This window comes from Talaromyces proteolyticus, assembly GCF_021365285.1.
Source record: "Talaromyces proteolyticus strain PMI_201 chromosome Unknown BGW36scaffold_1, whole genome shotgun sequence".
NCBI lineage: Eukaryota > Fungi > Ascomycota > Eurotiomycetes > Eurotiales > Trichocomaceae > Talaromyces > Talaromyces proteolyticus.
This window is the reverse complement of record NW_025764277.1, coordinates 3493071-3512759: the sequence shown is the minus strand read 5'-3', so window position 1 is coordinate 3512759 and position 19689 is coordinate 3493071. Positions and strand designations below refer to the sequence as shown.

At 44.8% G+C, this 19689-nt stretch overlaps 7 protein-coding genes across 7 annotated transcripts; 3 read left to right on the top strand and 4 right to left on the bottom strand.

Annotated features, from left to right (window-relative positions):
• Positions 1-96: 96 nt before the first annotated feature.
• BGW36DRAFT_368435 (uncharacterized protein) lies at positions 97-2588 on the bottom strand. Its single transcript, XM_046214994.1, has 4 exons — positions 1861-2588; positions 1545-1789; positions 1259-1490; positions 97-1201 (listed from the first exon to the last, which is right to left on the bottom strand). Exons 1-4 carry the CDS (start codon positions 2400-2402, stop codon positions 178-180), a joined length of 2043 nt encoding a protein of 680 aa, XP_046078563.1. The 5' UTR covers positions 2403-2588; the 3' UTR covers positions 97-177.
• Positions 2589-2616: 28 nt separating this feature from the next.
• BGW36DRAFT_368433 (phenylacrylic acid decarboxylase) lies at positions 2617-3256 on the bottom strand. The gene has a single exon (XM_046214993.1). The coding sequence runs from the start codon at positions 3202-3204 to the stop codon at positions 2689-2691; it is 516 nt and encodes a 171-aa protein (XP_046078562.1). The 5' UTR covers positions 3205-3256; the 3' UTR covers positions 2617-2688.
• Positions 3257-4035: 779 nt separating this feature from the next.
• On the top strand, positions 4036-5591 carry BGW36DRAFT_286538 (UbiD decarboxylyase family; the record flags this gene model as incomplete). Its single annotated transcript, XM_046210427.1, has 2 exons — positions 4036-4998; positions 5058-5591. The coding sequence occupies 2 exons, from the start codon at positions 4036-4038 to the stop codon at positions 5589-5591; spliced, it is 1497 nt and encodes a 498-aa protein (XP_046078561.1).
• Positions 5592-6021: 430 nt separating this feature from the next.
• Positions 6022-7437, bottom strand: BGW36DRAFT_368429 (carbohydrate esterase family 3 protein). The gene is made up of 3 exons (XM_046214992.1): positions 7213-7437; positions 7002-7151; positions 6022-6951 (listed from the first exon to the last, which is right to left on the bottom strand). Exons 2-3 carry the CDS (start codon positions 7108-7110, stop codon positions 6299-6301), a joined length of 762 nt encoding a protein of 253 aa, XP_046078560.1. The 5' UTR covers positions 7111-7151; positions 7213-7437; the 3' UTR covers positions 6022-6298.
• Positions 7438-7883: 446 nt separating this feature from the next.
• Positions 7884-9589, bottom strand: BGW36DRAFT_393404 (amino acid permease-domain-containing protein; the record flags this gene model as incomplete). The annotated part of the gene is made up of 6 exons (XM_046217803.1): positions 7884-8117; positions 8174-8266; positions 8348-8847; positions 8900-9117; positions 9231-9516; positions 9544-9589. The coding sequence occupies 6 exons, from the start codon at positions 9587-9589 to the stop codon at positions 7884-7886; spliced, it is 1377 nt and encodes a 458-aa protein (XP_046078559.1).
• Positions 9590-12579: 2990 nt separating this feature from the next.
• BGW36DRAFT_354324 (uncharacterized protein) lies at positions 12580-13303 on the top strand (the record flags this gene model as incomplete). Its single annotated transcript, XM_046213513.1, has 4 exons — positions 12580-12690; positions 12765-12833; positions 12885-13007; positions 13058-13303. The coding sequence occupies 4 exons, from the start codon at positions 12580-12582 to the stop codon at positions 13301-13303; spliced, it is 549 nt and encodes a 182-aa protein (XP_046078558.1).
• Positions 13304-15951: 2648 nt separating this feature from the next.
• BGW36DRAFT_19979 (uncharacterized protein) lies at positions 15952-18544 on the top strand. Its single transcript, XM_046209856.1, has one exon. The coding sequence runs from the start codon at positions 16069-16071 to the stop codon at positions 18370-18372; it is 2304 nt and encodes a 767-aa protein (XP_046078557.1). The 5' UTR covers positions 15952-16068; the 3' UTR covers positions 18373-18544.
• The last annotated feature ends 1145 nt before the right edge of the window (positions 18545-19689 follow it).

Sequence of the window (19689 nt, the reverse complement as noted above, 5' to 3'; positions counted from 1 at the left end):
AAAAAAGGATTAGCGCACTATTCATCCCACTGTGGTGGCTGAAGGAGAGATGAGTGGCAATAATCATACAGATCAGGATTGAACAGTGTAGGAATATATAGTCAATTTTCCCCATCGTGTCTAATAAATCAGAATAAAGAGCTTTATTTCATAGTAGTAGTACAGGTTCTGGATCTTTCATATCAGTCCCTCCGAATCATGCATCTCTTGCCCGCCATAGCCACCCCAAAGCACTGCGTCGAAAATGTCATCAATCATTATTTCATTTTCATTTGTGTTGTCGGGGAGAAATGATGAGATCTCGCCAATCATTTGGGGGTCGAGAGAAAAGTAATCTAGATTTGAAAAGTCCGATAAAAGTTCTGCCTCTGTACGTTCGGAACCCACTATAGGGGGCAAGTTAGATTGAGCATCTTGAAGATTGGTGTCGGGTATGTTTGATGGAAATTGGGTTTGAACGGTAAGCGTGTTTTGCTGATCTGCATTCCTGGAGCTCTGGTGCTCGTACATCTCCTTTAGTGCCAACAGGCCTCGTCTGTGGGGACCCCAGAAACGATTTTCGGTGCCGTCAGCATCAGGTTGGTCATATAGTGTTCGAAATAGGCGCCCTTGTAGTTCGACGACTTCGCGGTCAACCTTGCTATAGCCGGTGATAGCAAGGATTAGCGCAGAAGCTAGTCCATTATGGAGCATTGCTAGAGATCTCCTGGCTACTATACTTGTTGTTAGAAGATCTAAATAGGCATGCAAGGAGCTCTTGTAAGCTCCCAAACACATAGAGGCTAATCGATCTCTTTGATTATGCGAAAGATGTGTCCACTTTTTGGGACTTAAAGAAGGGCGCAGCAATGTTCCAATGGTAAACGACGAGTGCAATTGAAAGCAGAGCTGTTCGATGTGATCCTGCATAGATTTGCAGTTTTTCCGAGCAGATATCGGAGCCCGTAAGCTGGTTCTTATCTGTTCTACGTCGTTGACATCTGCCAATATTTTCTCATATGTTGGAGGTATCGAAATCAGAGCGTGGTTTCGCGCACTTCCCATTAAAACAAGATAAGTGAGCGTATACATGCCCTCTTGGTAGTCTAGTGGTTCATCACGAGGCAACAGTGTGTGGAAAGGATCCAATGATTTCACGGCAGTGACCGGAGCCCTGTCAAAACACATGCAAAGCAGAGCGTCCTGCCACATGATTGTCCACCTTTAAGAAAGTAAGATATTTTCATATTATTTTCATAATTGCTCGTATCATACATACCATAGCTTTAGATGATAGGGCACCTTACCACCATCTCGTTGTGAATTAAACTTGACATTATGTAATCCCAATGATTGAGCCTGACGGCTAAGGAGGCCGAGAAGAGTCCAGGCAGCTTCTGTCATAAGTTCATTTTGTAGGACTTGAACAATTATGATGAGTGCTTGGAGACATTTTATCGATGGCTTGAGCAGGCCTTGGGTGATACCAAGGCATTGATATGCAGTGCTTACTTTTTGAAAGGTCAGAATCATGCATAAAAAGAAAGAACTAGATAGATACATGCCATAACGGCGGATTGCAGCCTTCGATTCAGATGTTTGAGTGCTTGTACTTTGCAGACCACATGCCAGAACTGCAAATAAAAGGGCTGCCCAGTCGAGGTCGTGCCCGAACAGTTGAGAAAGCTTAATTCCTTCCGTGGGGCTAGATACCGCTTCCAGATGGGTGCATAACCTTAGCTCAAAAGCATTTAGGTCCACAAGAAATGGATTGAGAGGATGGACAACGTGACGATAACGAGCGAGAAGCCTATTCATGTCTTAGTAAAAGGCACTCTGCTCTGCATTATGTTTTATACTTCTAAAGAACATATCACTTACTCCAGAATTTGATCTTTCGCAGGTAGAATATCTAAGAGCTTTTCAACTTCTTCATTTCCTATATTCCATCGTGGGAGTGATTTGTCATCCAGCGACTGAAGACCTAGCATTGGCAAAGTCGCGTCCTTCATCTTGGCAGCACTGGGATTGCTTGAATAGTAATTTTCCGCTACAAACGACGGCACCGATTGATCCCCCAGGAGTACCCCTGGATCTGATGCTGCAACATCTTCGCTTTGTACCAACGTTTTTGTTGGCGTGGTTTGGTTGTGGAATCTGACTGGGGGAGCGACCAGTCCGTCACTTAATAGAACGTGACCAACTGTTGAAGTACTGTGACTGGATGAAGAGGGCTTCTTTGCTTTAGATTCTGGACTTGGCTCATATGAGCAGAGCTCCTCATGTGAACGGTCTACACATTGTTTGCAGGGCCTTGCTGTGTCGCATTTCACCTTTCTCTGCCGGCAGGGATAGCAAGGGCGGTTGAAGCGACCCTTGCGCTTTCGCCTCAGAATATGGTTGACAGACTCGGGAGAGAGCATTACAACTCGGTCCTATCTGTACCATGCCAGCTTTATGGGGCGGTATCGATAATCCTAGATCATATATGTATTTGCAGGTTTCCGTACTGGATAGGACCGTGAACCTTCTTTCGGAGCTTAGTCATCAGTATTTTTGGAGCTCCGACCCTTCCGTTACCATACCACTACAGACCGTGTATTTATGATTCGACAGTGATTTACATTTATGATATTCTTTCAGTTTACCTACATTATTCGTGAGGGGGAAATAATAACACAGAGATGCACTGGGAGGTATAACTTAAGGTCAAATGCCCACTATACTTCTCGCCATATCACTATGCATTCCATTCCATCTTTCAAAGTCACCCGTGTCGATATCAAGAAGGTCCAAAATTCTCCCAACTGTCTGGTTGACTATGTCATCCACTGTTTTGGGCCTAGTATAAAATGCCGGCACCGGTGGAAATATGATTGCACCGTTCTGAGTGACTTTCATCATATTCTCTAGATGAATACCGCTGAGAGGGGTTTCACGGGCTACCAGAATCAGCCGTCTCTTCTCCTTGAATGTGACATCTGCAGCTCGAGATATGAGATCGTCACCGTAACCAGTGGCGATGCTACTCAGAGTCTTCATGCTGCATGGCACGACAATCATGGCGTTGACCTTAAATGAGCCGCTTGAAATTGGAGCCGCCACATCGTGTGAGGAATACGTTTTTGTGGCTAGGTCCTTGACAGCACGCAGCTTGTAGTCAGTTTCATACGTAATGGTAGCATCTGCCCATTTACTGATGATCAAATGCGTCTCGATATCCATTCGGCGAAGCGTCTCGAGTATTCTGATCCCTAGGATAGCACCCGTCGCACCGGTCATCGCGATGATGACCCTCCGTTTTCTTCTCATCGGTTTTAAATCCGAGGAAGGGAGCGTCGCAAAGCTTAGCTTTTCTGTAACAAATGGCTGGCTCTGGTCTACCCGTGCTTGCGATGATAGGTTCTCGTCTCCGGTGGACCGTTGTTTTCGTTGGTTGCCAAATGTAGGTTTGCCGTCGAATCTCAACGAGATCTTGTTTTTTGGAGACTCTCGGTAGAGGATCTTTTTGAAACTAGAGAAACTTGTTGCATGGCGTATCACTGTAAGATACCCACAAAGGCATGCAAGAGCACAGTATACAACAATCATGCTGACCATAAGTAGTATGTTTTAGCTATTGCGATGATCGAGGTGAAAGAATATGATTTCAACTTTAGCATATGCATTCTGTGTTTAAAATCACGATGTGAAGTATTTATACTTAGTTATTAACCACGATTCGTACGAAAAAAAAATAATTCTTCAGGGTGTCGGAAATCTCGTGGACTTCGGTAACTTCGGAAATCTCGGTGAAGCCTCTCATTGGTCAATCCATTATTTTTTACACAAAATGAAGAGATGACATCTTCAACCTTTGCCATCCACTGTTAAGTAAATCGCTCATGGGTCATTTGTGCACATTTTATGAAGGGCGTTACATAAAACCTGCAATATATAATGCAGCCATCAGGACTGCAGGTTGTGAATCAACGTCGACAAGCTGATTTTCAAAACAATAGTGAGAGTTGATCACAACAGGCATTTGAACACAACAACAGAGATTTCCAATTAACAATGGCTAGTGAAATACCACCCCATCTCAGCTTTCGATCCTTTGTCAATGCTCTCAAAGAGGATGGAGATCTTGTGGAGATCAACGATGAGATTGACCCTTATCTTGAAGCTGGAGCGATTATCCGCAAAGTGTGCGAGACCGATAACAAAGCACCTCTTCTAAACAAGCTCAAAGGCAATAAAGATGGACTTTGGAGAATTTTGGGAGCTCCGGCCTCACTGCGCAGAGACCCCAGTCAACGATACGGTCGTCTCGCTCGACATCTCGCCCTACCACCTACCGCATCTATGAAGGATGTTGTCGACAAAATGTTGTCCGCAAAAACCAGGTCTCCGATCCCACCAAGAACTGTCAAGACGGGGCCATGTAAAGAACATATCCTGGATGAATTTGATCTCAACCAATTGCCCTCGCCATTCTTGCATCAGTCCGACGGCGGCAAATATATCCAAACCTATGGTATGCACATAGTGCAGTCTCCCAATGGTAAATGGACCAATTGGTCTATTGCAAGAGCCATGGTTAAAGATAAGAATCACCTGGTTGGTCTTGTTATAGAACCTCAGCATATCTGGCAGATTCATCAGCTTTGGAAAGCTGAGGGAAAAGATGTCCCGTGGGCTTTGTGTTTCGGAGTCCCCCCTGCGGCAATCATGGCTTCCAGTATGCCACTACCAGAAGGTGTCACTGAAGCAGACTATATTGGCGCTATGACTGGTACACCGTTAGATGTTGTTAAATGCGAGACGAATGGCCTACTTGTTCCAGCAAACTCTGAGATTGTGTTTGAAGGAACTTTGTCTATCTCTGAGACTGCACCAGAGGGGCCATTTGGTGAAATGCACGGATATGTGTTCATGGGCGACTCGCATCCTCAACCTGTTTATACCGTGGCGAAGATTACCCACCGCACCGATGCCATCCTACCAGTATCAAACTGTGGACGTATAACAGATGAGACGGTAGGCAATTACTTTCTCTTTCCCAAATTCAAAACTCGGACTAACTAGAATTGCTGTAGCACACGATGATTGGAACACTTGCGGCAGCTGAGATTCGCCAACTCTGCCAGGAGAAAAACCTACCAATCAAGGAAGCAATGGCCCAATTCGAGACCCAGGTTACCTGGGTAGCTCTGCAAGTGGACACAGAAAAGCTTCGGCAATTCCAGTGGACACCGCAAGATTTTCGCAAACGCGTCGGAGATTTGGTATTCTCTCACAAAGTTGGATACACAATTCATCGTCTTGTTCTTGTTGGCGAAGACATTGACGTGTACAATTTCAAGGACGTTATTTTCGCGTTTTCAACTCGCTGCAGACCAAAAACTGATGAACTATTCTATGAAGACTGCAGAGGATTTCCTTTGGTCCCGTACATGTCGCATGGGTCTGCGTCACCAACTGTAGGCGGAAAGGTTGTTTCGGATGCATTATTGGCTTCTGAATACAAGACTGGCGTGACTTGGGAGATTGCTGATTTTAAGCATTCCTACCCTGAGGGCCTCCAGAAGAGCGTTGTTGATCGCTGGCAGCTATGGGGCTTTAATGCATAGGGCCGCTATTCAGGTTGTAGCCTGATAATTGATATATTCAATTATAGCATCCTTAGTTTACTGTAAATTGAGATAGTATGATATGGTTTGACACAATTAAGCTGTATTTAAGAGCGCTAGAATGGAGTTTCTGTAAGTTCTTGTAGAGGGCCTCAGCTAAGTAGCCACGCTGCTCGTAGGCATAGAGCAACGATGTATTTTAACCTCACAATTCTCTCGACGGTGTCCCCCGAATGTTGAACCAAAAGCACCCACTGCTCTATTCTAGAAGGCGAAGGCAAAAGCATCTGTTGTCCAAATCTTAGCTCAAGATTGTCATGGCCTAGAGGCTGGGTACAGTGGCTATACTTGAATATAATAACAATATAATAATATAATCATTAAAGTTGATTTTAAGCCATCCAAAGTGCTCTGGCAGCTTTTTGCCCTACTAAAATGCGACGTGTAGTTCTGTTAACGCGTGTCACGGCGCCGACCCGAGATGCCATCCGTAGTTGGCTGCATGTATTTCGTTGTGACCTGGCCGATGATATGTATTTTTTTTAATGGATAAAATATAATAATGCCAACATCTGATAATCATTTAAATGGGGTTCATTATTATTACAGCGATCATAGCGACTGACGGTATATTAACGTGTACAGAAAATGTCAAGTTCATTATGTTAGCAGAATCCTCTTGAATTCCTGTTCAGAGGTGCAAGGTTTCATATACTTCCCTGTGGCTGTTGAAGGAACCCTTTCGAGTTAGCTTCCTGGATACCTTTGTACCAGATTTGGGCCATCTTATAATAACCTAGGTCATTTGGATGTGTTCCATCGCTTAAGTCGTCAAGCTGCGGTCCATATTGATTGTGCATATCTACTAGTACAATCCTTTTCTGCTCGACTTCCTTTTGTTTCGACACAGCTCTGAACTGTTCATTGGCCCACAGCACTCGTGATTCGGTTTTGGCATCCAAGTTAACTAGCAATGTGGATAGAATGATAGTTGAATATGGAGATTCCCTCCAAACATATTCAAGCATATCATCCATGCGTCTACCAATGTGCTGGATTTCGAATCCTTGGATGCTGTCGTTGGAGCCTGCGTTGATCAAGACGACATCTGGTGCGAGCGCGGGAATAGACATTTTCGCTTTGCCTTGTATCTGATCAATTCTAAAACCTCGCCACCCCTCGTTATCGTTATTACGCATGGAACCAGCTTTTCGTGATCCAACCATTGTGACTAAAAAGCCGTCTGAAACGAGCATCTCATATAGCCACTTTCTGTAGCCATTTCCGTCAGAGGATTCGCATCCATAAGTTACAGAGCCACCAAGTGGCATCAAGCGCATTGGCGCATCGTCCTTGCGCTCTATGGAGGTGTTAGAAAACCTTTGCCAGTAAGTGTCAGTCGAAATATACCTCTAGTCCACCGATGAGAGCTATTGACGGCTGACACGAGCCCCCTCTTGTGAAACAAGGTTGGACTTCCGTTTCTCACGTATAACGGGAATGCGCGGTGAGATAGCATGCTAAGGGTTTTGAGAAGATACTTGTATGTCAAAGCAGAGACTTGCGGTGACAGAATTAGCAAGAATGAAATGTGCGACATGGAGCGTAGAGACATCTATACCTTAGCGACGAAAAGAGTGCTGGTTTGGCGGGTCAGTCGGGCGAATTGGTCGCCGAGGAGCTTGAAAAATTAGGAGAACGAGTCTTGGGCCCGATTATTATTATCAGAAGTATGAAATAATTAATTTGGAAGTTAAAGTTCCGGATTTATACTCCACCCCGTGCATCGGCAAAAATATGGAACGCCGGTCCACTCAACGCTACTACCAGGTATGGTCAATCTCATGCAGTACTGTATTGTCGCGGGAGCCGGACACGACCCGCCTGCAGTCAGGCGAGAAGGCTACTGATGTGACCGGGTCCGCATGGCCCTCAAGCGTCTGCAGCGCTCGGCAGCTTGAGCTGGAATTTGAGGACGACAGGAAATTTATTAGGGAACAGACAGTCCGGGAGTTCTCGGCTGGCCTTGAAACGGTTTTGGGCGAGTATTAGAGTCCGCAATCTATAAGCCGTTGGCATTGGTATGGTAATTGCAAGCACTAGTAAGGCCCTTGCTGGATGGCCAATAAAGAGACGCGAAATCATCGCTTGCCTGTCAACGGATTATTACAGCCAGTATATTAATTAGCATATAATTCACTACCAACGTGGAATTCCTCTTAATCAATTATATGTCCGATTTGACCCTTCATTTTACTAGATCGTAATAAATATCATCATTCCATATGTACATCACCATAACTGCACGAATGAGACGAATTTCCTCCATCGCGGCAATCTCTCATATTCATCCAGTTCTCGAATTTCGCCTACACTCAATGGCCTACGTCCGGTCTGCAAATCCACTTTGCGCGGGTCACGCAATTTGGTTTGGAATATTATTTTATAGGCAATGGTGCTGGCGACAATCAAGATCAAGCCTATCATGTACTGGAAGAAATAATATGCGGTTGGTGTGTCGGACCTCTGGATTGAATGTTAGCAGGTGTGCATACTCGGTAAGGAAGGGAGGGGAGAATTACAATCGGGTACAAAGCAAGGTAGAAGGAGCAACCGATATAAAAAAGAGAGCAGGTAAACAACCAGATAGGTGGGAATGGCCACCAGGTGGACTTCTAAGCGTAGATCTCGTTAAAGCGGGGATCATTCTGTGCCTTGAGGGCTGCTCGGAAGCTAAAGGAGATGATCGAAATGACGAACCAGACCATGAAGAATCCAGTGCTTGCAATCTGGGACAGCCAGTTAAAAACAGTTGTGCCCTCTCCGCTCAGGTTGATGTAGGTCATCACGATGGTGAGAACAGCGGTGATACCCAGCGAGACTCGCGGACGACCCCGTGAATCAACCTTTGCCACGCAGGAGGAAATGAGACCTTGATGGGCCATAGATTGAAGAATGCGCGACGCGACAAAGAAACTCTCTGCAGCAATGGCTGCTACCGCAAACAGTATCACAACATTGAGCAGGTCTGGAAGCCCCTTGATGCCGGCCTGGTTGATGGCGATGACGAATGGGGATGCTGCGACACCGCTGCTGCCCAACAAGGGCGGGTTTTTAGGAGAGATCAAGATCCCGATAATGACCACGGAAACCAAGTAGAAGACGGCCACTCGGATAGGAATCAAAAACACGGCGTGCGCGACGGAGTAGCGGGGGCTCTTGGACTCTCCGGCAAGGAAACCTGTGAAGGTATTGTCTATATCATGGTTCAGCAGGTGTATCTATGAGAGAACTGGATGAAGACCCACCTCCAATAGCTAGAATTGCCAGCAGCACGCTATTGCCAAATCCTTTGAAGCCATTGAGAAACGCCATCCCGTTCTGCCAATTCTCGCCATTGTGAACTGTGCCGTCAGCGCCGGCACCGAAGATTAGAGCTACACCGATGATCACAAATAGAATCAAGGCAACGATTTTCAAGATAGACGTAAAGTACTCGAACCATCCGATGACGGTATTGGGAAGGCTGAAAATGGCAAACATGAGAATCAGGAAGAGGGTTACTATGAAATGTAAGCCAAACTCATCTCTCCAAACCAATTTCCAGTGTATTTTATAAACCGGAGGTCAAACATATACCAGACGGCTTCAGGCACTTTATCATTTGCCCAGTAATTGACAATCACGGAAAAGAATGTCGCCTCCGAAGCAATGATGGCTGTCCAGCCGATCCACATCGAAAAGCCGGCGGCAAAAGACAAGGCGCGATCGACAAAGCGATCCGCGTAGTCGATGAAATTACCAGAGGTAGGAAAGGCGATAGTCATCTCACTGACGGTTTGAATTACAGCCCAAACGCACGAACACACAACTGCAAAGCCCAGGAAGAGAGATGCCGGGCCGCCATCCCGTAAGTTCGAGCCGGCTAAAAGCCATCATCCTGATGTCGAACCATAACAGACATAGGTTAAGCATTGGATAACCATGCTCAGTGACATGACGGAAAAGTATATGAGTAGACGTTGAATTACATGAGACTAGTTAGTGATCATACCACACATAATGATGTGGGTGTTCCCTAACATCGCGTAGCACAGGAGTAAAAAGAAAAGACACAAAAATAGTCTTCAGGAGAATATAAGGTACCAAGGGATTTAATCTTCTTCACATCCTCTTCCTCATTGTAGTCATCTTGAATTGCGTAATTCTAAGGCGTCGCTTTAGGAGTAAAAGTCTCAGAGAGATGGATAACAGAGCATCCAGTCATGATATTGGTATATTAAGGCATTTTCTAGCACTGCTAGTTGCTTTTTAGTCTAGTTATAAAGTTGCTGGTCGATGATACTCGTACCTAGTTTGATTGTATCCTCAGCTGACTAGGGGCAATGCGTTGGCTTTTTTGAGTAGAGTGCTATTTATGCCAACCTTGTCAATGTACGTGATAGAATCTCGAGGATGTCTGGTGTGGTTTCGATACGAAGTATGAGCTCTCCTTGGTTGCCTTTAACTTGTCTCATTGTGTCTTAGCTTGAGTTTGTTGAGAATTTGAGGGATATCTCTCTTGCGAAGCACCAAAGACATTGTATGACCAGCCAGGCAATTTTCCTTGACAGCGCCCACCATGAGATGGTCCTCTAGTGGTAGCAAGGTTTTGGGGTGACTGTTGGATTGGTAGTCTCTGCCGATGATGGAATCACTGTTGCCCATTTTCTGTCAGCGTTCAAGACCTGTTTATTCACGTCTGGTTTGAGGTTAGTTGACTCAAAACGCAATTCAATTCAGGATATAATCTAAATCCATTATCCATCTTAAGCGAATCAATTCTCCTTTATTTTGTTTCCCAGGTATTCCATATACAAAGATACTTCAATAACGACAAAACCGAACCAACTTTAGGTCCTTGAAAAAATAAATAAAATCTAGGAAAGACACGTTAATCATCATGTCAAACTCCATAAACCATGTATGTAGTTAAGTCGTCTGAATCTGTACAGTAGGATGATAAATTTTTGAATATAGCACCACAAAAGTGAATTTGGTATAGGAGCCCTCCCCAGATCATTTATAATAATATTTGAGCTTTTCATATTGTCTACGCGTGGATCCCAAGAAGTCTATATTTTCAATCGGACGTAGATTGGTGTAAATACAGACAACGGGTTACGGCGGACTAATTTTTACATAGTGGCACAGCGAATTTTAATATTTCCACATATTGAAAATGATCATATTGTGGTTTTATATGGCAGTATCGATTTATATGAGGCAGGGCACCACCCAGCGTTTATATGGCAGGGTCGACTTTTATGAGACAGGCCGCTGCGCAGCGTTTACTATTTTTATTCGAAGGCTTTATATAAATGATTATATGGGACTATACTCACCTAACGATTATATGTATATGATATCGTGAGTTAATAATAAGACAAACATCTGGGAAAATGTACATGTAATATAGCTCATTAAAACAAAATTAATACACTTAGGTTGGTTTGCCAGGTTAGTACCGATTTGATATCGAACTATTCAGTATCAAATACTAGAAAGGTATTTCGCCTCAACTGGGAAAATAAGTATGTACAAGATCATGGATCAGTATTAGCCTCATAAATACGTTTTGTAGAATGAATTCCAAATGTCATCAGTCAACCAGTATAGATTTCCTTTGCTTTTCTCAAGTCTGTCAAATGATGCCGCCAAAATTCAACTCCCGGCGCTCAAAGATAAAGAAAGTGAGACGACGCAATCTAAAAATACAGGAAAGGGTTCAAGGGAGTTCTATATTGTCCCGCCATTCATTCAAACTCTCACAAGATCTAGGGTTTTCTATTGGTGAAAAGGTGCTGTGATTGAAAAAATCAAGCATATTCCTGAGCTCGGTACCTGGACGATCACCTTTAATTACTCCTGTTGCCGACGAAGGCATTCACGGAGGATGGTTTCCTTCCTTTCTTTTCCTCCTCAGAGGAAGGATAATTCCTCATGCACAAGCCAAATATTGACGCCAGGATAATCAACTTCCAATCCTAACGACAGACTATCGTTACTACTGAAAGCGGAGACCGGAAGACATGTTGAACATCTAGCGGAAATTTCAGGATATGTGCTGTGCACGATAAAGCCTTTTTGACAAATATGTACCATTGATGGGGATGACAGAGATTGTGCGCCTATGATAAGACATTTGCTTTTACCTATATGAATCTTCATCAGCTCTTGTCTCTTGTTTCTGTGGATATCAACTTGGATTTCAGGAATAACAAGGTAAACGGGTAATGTTATGGTTCCAATCATACTCCCATGTTCCAGATTACCGTCTCAGAAAATAAGTGATTCAGTTAGAATCTGTGTTAATATTCGAGAGATGAATAATTCCCCCATTAGTGCCTCGTTACGGAGAAGACTGAGTTGGACGGACCCACTGTTATTCTTCCGAGTCCCTCGCCACGTGGAGACGGATACGCTAGCACTTTAGGGTATGATATGTCGCTTCATCCAAGTGGGGCAATCCGGGGTAGAAAATATTCAATAGCAGTTTTAATGTGCAACAGCTGTATCCCAGCTAAACACTCTCCATAACAGATTTCAGAGGTAAAAATATCCTTACGATTTTAATTAACGAGGTCGTAAAGTGTAGCGTTGTTATTGATTAGTTCTACAAGATGCGCGTCGCAAGCACTGCGTACACATAGTGAATTTCTGATATCAAAAACAAAACTGTATTCGAGTAATTAAGCTGGGCAAAACGATCATTCAGTCAATGAGGTAATTGGCTGGAGTCTAAGCAAGAAAGAACACGTGATATGTAAAATTTCACACATATCCTTACTTCTCGCGCTCGCTCGTCTCTCCCTTTTTTCTCTTCCTCCTAGGCATCACATCATCATCTCCACCATCACCATCAAAATGTCTTCTGGTAAGAACATTAACTTATCCAAACTCATTGTGAAAAGTGTTACTGAAATAATAATCTTGTTTAGATGCCAACATGACCAACGCTGCCCCCCTGCTGCCCCTGCTGCCCCTGCTGCCCCTGCTGCCCCTGCTGCCCCTGCTCCCCCTGCTCCCCCTGCCAACACCACCGACAATACAACGGCTGGTAAGTAGCTCAACTTATATAACTCGCTTTGAAAAGTGTCATTGAGATAATAATTCTGTTCAGATGCCATGGAGGCCGAGCCCACCACCACCACCACCATCACCACCGCCCCCGCCCCCGCCCCGACCCCGGCCCATGCTGCTGTGAGTTGATTCAAATGACATGCATTCTGGACCGTATGGCTAACTATATAGCAAAAGGCTGCTAATGCAGCAAAGGGAGGCCTCCCTGGGGGGGTTTGGCCAACCCCCACCCCCCGCGACAAGAAAGTCAAGGGGAAAAAGCCCGCCGCGCCCAAACGGCCTAGAGAGACTGAAGTATGTATTACAATTATCTTGTATTCTATTCAAGCTGACCGATTCGATAGGTTGTCGAGAGTGCGGAGGTTCGTACTCCCGAGGAGATGAAAGAGGCTCAATTAAAATTAAAAGAGAAGATGACTGCTTCGCTGGCGAAGCAGGATGGCTGGCAGATCACTGTTGAGACTCTAGTAGAGCTCATTGCTGCGGAGAAAGTAGAGTACGAAAAAATGAGGGTTCAACGAGAAGCAATTTTGAATGCTTATAGCCGTCGTGTTGCGGCTGAGGCCTCAAATAAAAAAAAAAAATTATAAGGGGGCTGGACCCCTTTATGGGGATCTTTGAGATTTGTCTTTTGGTTTTTTTTTCTTTGTTTTTTTTTCTCTCTCTTTTTTTACGAGAGTTTAGTTGTTTTTTTTTAAAAAAAAATACAAGACTTCAAGCTTCAATAATCGCCCCTATCCTATTAGATAGAGTAGAATGTCTTGCTCTCTCTCTCAACAGGAGCACGAATTGGACCTTGACTGCTTTCCGAGAAACCTGTGTAATAAGGACATCCTCGCAAGAGTCATCCACTCAGGGGTTGCAGAGTGTCAGAGCATAGTGAAGTACATCATTTATTCCCATTGCCTATTTAATTGAGGAATTGATCTCACTTACCATTCTCTAAGAAGCAATATAACGACGCGGGGGACATTTGGAGTTGGGAGCCTTCAATACTGTATATTCGTGTCGCAGCCAACGCGAAGGATTGATCTATATTCACAAATCTGTAGCCGTTTATAATTACTTTCGGGAAGCCTGCTTAATAACTTTCCTTCTTTTAAAATGTTCTTTTCTTGTAAGAGTCCGACAATACTTTCATTGAACACTACGCTGCAGCATGCACATACGAAGTAAAGAAAATCTTGTACAGTTCATGATGCAATGCCTCTCGAAATACGGTGAGAAGAAACATAGGAAAAATGTATCAGCCAAACATAGAGATTATCGTCTTGACTATGTCTGTTGATTTTTCAACCCCTTCGATTGACGCGCAGACTATAGAAAGGGCCATTAATTGTAAGCGTTATAGCTTCATCGCCGGAATACAAGCCTGTGTAGCATAGAGATGGCAGGACGGCATTTTGATCAGAAAAAGCCGTTTCCATCAAAAAACTGCATCCCAGGAGGGTATGGTTCCACATCGGCAGGACCCTGCTACTCTCACTTCCATATCCGAGTCTGTTGCGTGAACAGCATTCCGATCTATATTTCCATGCATGACCACCTCTTTCCGTGGGATTCGCCCTTGAAAGTCATAATATCGGCCCATATCGGCCCACTCCGATTTTCCGGTTTGAACCGTGTGAAGATGATTCGACTTCATCAGGCCAGTCAAAGAAGGAAGGAAAAAGGCATTGGATGGGGAGACAAATTGTTGTAGTTGTTCACTTCTTAAATCGTAATCGTTAACCATTTCTGTTCAAGGTTCTAATATAGTCAGTCACCACAAATCAAGATATAAGTCATTAAAATGAGCCTACTATTCCGATAAGGTATCCCCTGAGGTAAGGGGGACGGAGCGATTGGAATGGCTGCAATAGCAGCGGTCGAGAGACCATGAAAATCCGAACTTCCAAATATAGATAGAAAGAAAAGGAACTGAAATATTTATGTATTTTCCCACGTACATCAATGAAATGTGAGATAAAGGTATGTATGAATGTCTTCATCGTCCCTGGTTTTTGCTGATTGTGTGGCTGGCGGGTGTCAGGCATGGTTGACGGAGTAGGTGCCTGGCCTGACCGAGTTGGAAGATAGAGCGCCTTACTCTACACGTGACCAAGTACTTTGGGAAAACATCACATCAACAGCTTCAAGATGCAGATGTACTGATGTGGTTTGCCCTGCGCCCAAAGCTCGTGTACAAACCAATGGAAAGTTCTCTTCTTCTAGAATTCGTAGAGAGATTACTGGAAGTAGCTTTGTGATTCAGCTTCCCAAGGAAACTGAATCTAGCAAGATAGTAAACGCCCTCCCAGATCTTAACTACAAAATTCCACTAACATCGGACCTATTCTGGGACCTCAGGATGGCGCTTCAACTCAGGCATCATATACTGTAGAACATATAGAAACAACTCCACTTTACTGATAGATGGATGGATGGATGGATTCTGATACCATGTAAAAATAGCGACCCATGCAAAGACATGTAGAAGCATAAGTTGAGCTACCAGTCACCGAGAATGTGGAAGTGCATTCGTGTTTAATGACGGAGGTAAAAGTGACAGAACGAGCGAAGAGTATGGAGTGTTCTATAGGAATTAAGATGGTACCACCCTGAGCCTGAATATAGGTTAGGCCGTAGTCCAATCAGAAAATTAGTATATTTTGGCTCGCTATATTATCCTCCATGTAAAATAGTGCGTAGATAATGAAATACATGGAGTAGAACATCGTGAGTAAGACATGACAAGCAAAATTTGAGTAACTATCCCGAGATTGCTACCTGCGACACTTGACAACATACAGTATCCATCTTGTAGAACAATAATGATGGACAAAGTCAGACAGATACTCGAGAGTCAGACTGAGTTCCCCATTACAAAGGTATAGACTTGTGTAGACTTCTTCGGATAAAGAAAGGGCTGTAAGCAATTGTTCAATTTTCAAAGATGCATTGGTTAAAGTTGAATGTAAGTCTTTACGTGGTCTTCTGGTTTAGCAATCACGTGTTGACGACTACGGTATCAATGCTCCAAGATAGAGACTGCAAACGCGGTTTCGTCGATGAAGAAGGAAGGAAGGAAGGACCCATCGGTTCCATGATACTGTCAGTATTGGACGGGTTTGGCCAATAAATGGCTGCGACACGCGGTACAGCGGCGTGTGGCCAGGGGGGTTCCTGCCAGTTGAGGAAGGACCGGGAGAGGTAGGCATAGCAGTAGGTATAGCAACCGTAGATTCCCTCCCTCCTTTTCTACCCCCCCGTGAAACGAAACCTATCGAGGTGAGTATAGCCCAATTGCCAGATGCTGCGGTATCTGTAGTATGATCAATTAGTTAACTAGTAGTATATAGCCTTCACAATCAAAATGACACCAACTTCGCTGTCCCTTCGTCCCAGCGACGCAACCAACTCTCTCTCTCAGCGTGAACTTAGTTCTCACAAACTTAGTTCCGATGAGAACAACCAACCTTTTCGGCCTGTAGGTCGTCGTCTGAAGCGTCGTCGAGTTATTGAAGACTCCGAAGATGACGAACCTGCTGTCGATACAAATTCGGCCGTAGGGAATAACCCGGAGCCTGTTCATCGTGAACCTAGTTCCGATGAAACTCCTCAATTGGCAAATCGCCATGGGCAGGATCTCCGAGTGATCGCAGATCCTGACGATGAAGATGAACCAATTGGCAAAGGAATGGATCCGATGGTTACCCCTAGGGCCCAAAAGAATGACACCTCAACTCCTCCGCCGCTGCCTTCCCCAAGCGCCTTTACTTCCAATTTCGTCCTAGACGAACTTCTGGAAGAAGAGGAGGATCTTGAGGATGCGGCTCCGGAGCTTGATGATGAGGACGTTCTTTACGAATCTGGTGATGAAGAAGAAGACGACGATGTCGTTCTTTCGCTTCATGACGATAGCGGTGTGCTGGAGGGGCAAAAAGGTGACTCCTTTGCGACCCTTCTGCGCTCTATCATAACCGCCTTAGTCCTCTGGACAAACCAACATGATGTTTCGAAGATTGTAGGAAGAATGCGCCCAATTACATTGGGTTTCTGGTCACTTCTGACGCGTGTTGATATTGACCTTCTCATGGCGTTGTACTTGCCAGCCATCCCCCGGCAAGTTATGCGGCTATTTGAGAAATCATCCTGGTCACTCGATGATCTGATGTCACTCCCCTCTGTCCGCGGCATCTCCAAATACGGGGTTTATGGGAATTTCCCAACTGGAAACCTCAGTGTCAGAACCGATAGCTCACCTGGGTGTGAATGCTATATTGGTTCTACACAATGCCTGGATACGAGAGCTGATCAGCATCAACGTCTAGCCAAAAAGGAAGTAAATGACCTTCCTAAAAGCCACAAAAGAAGTCTTCATTACAACCAAATCTGTCGTGAAGGTGTCAAATCACACTTCAGGGCTTTAGCGGTCTTTGAGCAGCCGGTTGCAAAGGGATACTTAAATTTGCTTGAAGGGATTTTCATGATCCTCTTTCAGACATATAGGTATCGCCGCTACCATGAGCATGCACCAAAGGCTTCTTTTGACCTTTTCGACGAGATCTCGGGCGTTGTGAAAATCCCCTCTTCCGCATGCACGTGGAGAGGGCTAAATGGAGCCTGGCCTTTGCGCCAAGGATTCTTCCACCCGTCATGGAAGAAGTCACTCTCATGCCATAACGCGGCATGCAGTCGAATGACTATTCCTGGAAGGCGGTATCTCTTTGCTCCCTTTGATCCGTTGGGTCCATATATCTGCCCACTATGCTACATGTATAGACGGCGATATGGGAACTTTCCAAGCTCATCATTTACGGAAAGTGTCAACGAGAGGATAGAGCGTACCAACAAAGTTAGGGAACGGAGAAAGGCCGCAGGCGGAGATCTCGCATGCAGTTGCTGTTCCCGGGTGGAATCTCAATTTCCTCGCAATGCCAGAGGAGGGACTAAGATTCGCCTACATCGGATTCATCCGAAATTCCCAGACATGAATCTTTGCAGATATTGTTATATGTTTGTAGATGAACACAACCGTCTGCGAAGTTCGGAAGAAATCGAGCAATACTCGCGTATCTTTGACTTGATTGTCGCAAGACTAGGTGAAGGAAAAGTCGTATGTGAGAATTGCAGTGCCGTAGATGGCCATCCAACCTGCCGTGGACAACATAGATCCAATGCAGAGACAGGTTTGGTACTATGCACACCATGTGAAGAATACCAGTGCCACCACCACAAGCTTCGTGATCCATTCTGTCAGCGGCGCCTTGAAGTCGTGTATGAAGCGGATCAAACGCGAAAGCGTGGTGAGCCGGTACTGTGTGCCTTCTGTCACCGTCCAGAGACTGCTGGAGGCTACAAGTTTTCTGTCTCGAAGAAGGGCCGCGGCCCTTACTGTCGGATCAGAAACTGCCGAAGAGAAGCAGGAGCTGATGATGATGACGATATTGCAGATGGCGGACGGAGAGCCCGTCTCGCCGATACACAGAGATTGCATGCAAGGCAAAGCGATGCCGGTGAAGACATCATCTGCCGTTACTGCGGAGATGTCGAAGGGAAGGGAAAATCCAAAAAACCGTATTCCATCACAAGAAATGGATACGGTCCCTACTGTCATCGAAAAAAGTGTAGGGCGGAAGCTAGAGCAGGACGTGATCCTGTTTACCCAACTCGTTGAGATAAACTCACAAAGTGCCATTGGATCTTTATGTGTTTCTGTCACGAGCTCTCCCATCACGGCGGAAATTGTCTAGGCAGGTAATTTCTACAGGAATCGGGTAGTTCACGTTGTCAAGATTGTTATAGTCGTTGACTCGAGAGCCCGGGGAATGTTCGGTGAAGTTTTTTTTTTCGGTCGCAGACCGATCGCACAACATGCTAACTGGGCGATAAGTTCAACGTTCCCCTCCAGTTGCCGACGAACTTTCTAATTCTTTTTTGTTTCTTTTCTTTTGTTCCCTCTTTTTTTTCCCTCTTCTTCTCGTGCTTATATTCTTATTTGTATTCTTTCCCTTGGGGCCGATGACTTCCAATGCGGTCGGTCGCTGGGTGATGAGCTCAATCTCCAGTTCCCAGTTGCCGGCGAATGCCTTGGTGAATATTCCATTTCTTTTCAATTTTCCTTTCCCTCATGGAGATTCGACGGCCGATAATAGAGCTGTGCATTGACGTTACTTTGATGTGGCTTTCGACGAATGGCTTGGTGAAGCTGCGGTTTCTTCCTTCCTTCCTTCCTTCCTTTCTTTCCTTCTTGGAGGGCCAATGACACATACTGCGATAGCTGAATATTCACCTTCGACGCGATACGTGGTGGATAGGGTCTGATATGGCAACAAGGAAATATCAAGGTTTGTATAGTGTCCGCGAAATCCCTAGTGGATGATTGATTTTAGTCCTAGTAACCGAGAGTCGATACGCCAATTGCAATGGCTGGTCGATGTCATGATGCTGAACGTTAGACTTACCTTGCTGCGATATCCGATGGATGGCATCTGATGTGGTATCCAAATAACAACACCCGAATATAGTGGCTGAACGACACAATCATTACAGCTACATTCTCACGCGTTTTCCGGCTATCTCAGACACAGATTGCCATCGGAATCGATTTCTTGGCATCGGCCAGCTCATTTCATATTTTGCAGACGGAAACACATTCGAAACCATTGGCGGCTGAGTTTGGAGAGTTGACACATGCGCCGTCGGTTACCTATCCGCCTTACCTATATGAGATGATATTAGTTCATATTTCTTTTGTGAACCTTGACTTGGATTTTGAAAACGACTGCTTTATAGTACCACACTCTCCACATGACTGATTGCATAGAAGACTGACTTATTGAGGTTTTGTGTTGGTTTTAGAAGGATAGATTCGTTAATCCGGAGATCGACATGCTTAAGTCGACAAGCGTACGTGCGTGCATATTTGCGTTTGTTATTTTGGGTCGGACCTACTTTCACTTCTGTCAATGTCATTGGTTCTCATCTTCCACAA

Excerpts from the sequence above, each read along its gene's own strand:
- BGW36DRAFT_19979 (XM_046209856.1), top strand. The coding sequence starts at position 16,069 with ATGACACCAACTTCGCTGTCCCTTCGTCCCAGCGACGCAACCAACTCT.
- BGW36DRAFT_368435 (XM_046214994.1), bottom strand. The coding sequence starts at position 2,402 with ATGCTCTCTCCCGAGTCTGTCAACCATATTCTGAGGCGAAAGCGCAAG. Across the intron at positions 1,491-1,544 it reads GGCTGCAATCCGCCGTTATG|TAAGCACTGCATATCAATGC; the intron begins GCATGTATCTAT and ends CCTTTCAAAAAG. Across the intron at positions 1,202-1,258 it reads CCCTATCATCTAAAGCTATG|GTGGACAATCATGTGGCAGG; the intron begins GTATGTATGATA and ends ACTTTCTTAAAG.
- BGW36DRAFT_368429 (XM_046214992.1), bottom strand. The coding sequence starts at position 7,110 with ATGCTATCTCACCGCGCATTCCCGTTATACGTGAGAAACGGAAGTCCA. Across the intron at positions 6,952-7,001 it reads CTCTCATCGGTGGACTAGAG|AGCGCAAGGACGATGCGCCA; the intron begins GTATATTTCGAC and ends ACACCTCCATAG.
- BGW36DRAFT_368433 (XM_046214993.1), bottom strand. The coding sequence starts at position 3,204 with ATGGATATCGAGACGCATTTGATCATCAGTAAATGGGCAGATGCTACC.